General features: G+C 32.6%; 1 protein-coding gene and 1 long non-coding RNA gene across 2 annotated transcripts in view; both read left to right on the top strand.

Annotated features, from left to right (window-relative positions):
- LOC116840907 (homeobox protein Hox-B2a-like) overlaps positions 1–1,683 on the top strand; it is a 4,340-nt gene extending 2,657 nt beyond the window's left edge. The window contains exon 2 of the mRNA XM_032808242.1: positions 685–1,683. Within this exon, the coding sequence (XP_032664133.1) occupies positions 685–1,622 (938 nt within the window). The 3' untranslated portion in view covers positions 1,623–1,683. The remainder of the gene's footprint in view (positions 1–684) is intronic.
- LOC116840912 overlaps positions 1–1,870 on the top strand; it is a 30,201-nt gene that overhangs the window by 16,012 nt on the left and 12,319 nt on the right. The gene's annotated exons all lie outside the window — the stretch shown is intronic.

Below are 1,870 nucleotides of genomic sequence, written 5' to 3'. Positions count from 1 at the left end.
CTTGATATTTGTAGCTATAATCATGTAGAGAAATAATTACTTACAAATTATAGTCAAGAAAACTACTTTTTTATTAAAGTCTGTCATAATGTTAGTAATAATAACCTTATATACATGTTGCTACTAATATTCTTATAAACAAAAAATATAGTCGGAGTCAAAAATAGCTATAATTTTATTTGGGTCAAAAATATTTCTTTTTTCTCAGTGACGTTATTTTCCTTAAACACAATCCGGCAAAATAATAGCATAGCCCGGCTCCTTTTGTCAAACGACGCAGAGTTTTCCTTGTGACGTCATATTTCAGAAATTTTAGAGTCGCCGTAGACCATAATTTATTGCTTATCGCTACCTATGAATCACTAACGCCGCTGAAAAGCAGAAAGCCTAACTGCTAATGGGCTGTTCCTAATGATTCCTAATGATATAAATACTTAAGGAAACCAATAAAAATCTAAGAAAGCTATTTCTAAATTATGTATATTTTAAATATTATAAACAAATAATTCGTGTATATAGAACACAACAGCTTGCACACACATATATAATGTGAGACAATTACTTATATTTCTCAAATTGCAATTAAGAAAAAATTATCAACTATGATCTTTATTTCCATTAGAAGTGCAAAATACCAAATCCTTCATAAACTGTTCTGTTTACATTATAAACTTTTAATTTCAGCAAACGAGAAAAAACCAACCAAGGTGAAACGTACCAGAACGGCTTATACCAGCACCCAATTATTGCATTTGGAAAGAGAATTCCAAAATGGACGGTATCTTTGCAGGGCGCGACGCATTCAAATATCGGCGTCACTCAATCTGACAGAAAAACAAATTAAAGTGTGGTTTCAAAATCGGCGGATGAAACACAAAAAAGACAACAAATGCGACGTCATATCGTTTATGCCCAGTGACCAAACTGAGCTCACAGGCTGTTCAAGTAGTACATCTGTCTGCAATGATACTTTCAATATAATTACAAATAGCCCGAAATCATCGTTGATTTTGAATAATTTCAACGTGCAAGCCAATCCGTCCTGTGCATATCCTAGCAACATATCGCAGGATATATTGCAGTACAGTTATCAGCACAATTTATCTGCAACACCAAGCCATGGAATCAGCAACAATCAGCAACAATCAGCAACAATCAGCAACAATCAGCAGCAATCAGCAGCAATCAGCAGCAATCGGCAACCATCAGCAACAATCAGCAACGATCAGCAACAATCCAAGCAACAAAATTATTCTAGTGCAACCGCAACACAACCGCAAAACTTATACCTCTTATCAAGTGCATCCTATAATTGTCAACAACAGCAAAGTTTTCATTCAGAGCCATTTTCACTTCTAACTGATTACACCGTTAGTCCGCAATTAGACACTAATTATGTTCAGCAAGAGTCGCAATTAGACAATCTGAAGCAATACGAACACATGCAGAGCAATAGTAATTCAGATCCTGCACAAATACAAAATAATTACGCTAATGTTATGTCTAACGACCCAAATGATATTAATGTTGTCATGTCAAACAATATCACTTTCATGCCAGAAAGTGAAGAAAATTGTCATAATGACGCACCTTTACCCCCTTTTTCATCTTATTTTATTTAGAAATTTTATTTAAATCAAATGACAAAAATATTACTCAGTTAATTCTACATCAATTCTGCAGCACCCATCAATTCTAACTTGTTAGAATTTTAATGTGCTCTTTTTAAAAGGAAAATTAATAATTATTTATAATTATTATATCTAGTCAGAAATATGTAGTAAAATATTAGGATAAGCTTTGTAATTGTATATTCTTAAATTTATTAAACAATGTATATTTGTATGCATTTTTATGTATTTACGTGTAC

This window comes from Odontomachus brunneus, unplaced genomic scaffold, assembly GCF_010583005.1.
Source record: "Odontomachus brunneus isolate Ranch 3 - 2012 unplaced genomic scaffold, Obru_v1 Obru_scaffold_013, whole genome shotgun sequence".
In the NCBI taxonomy this organism is placed as follows: domain Eukaryota; kingdom Metazoa; phylum Arthropoda; class Insecta; order Hymenoptera; family Formicidae; genus Odontomachus; species Odontomachus brunneus.
This window is presented reverse-complemented; position numbering and strand designations above follow the sequence as displayed.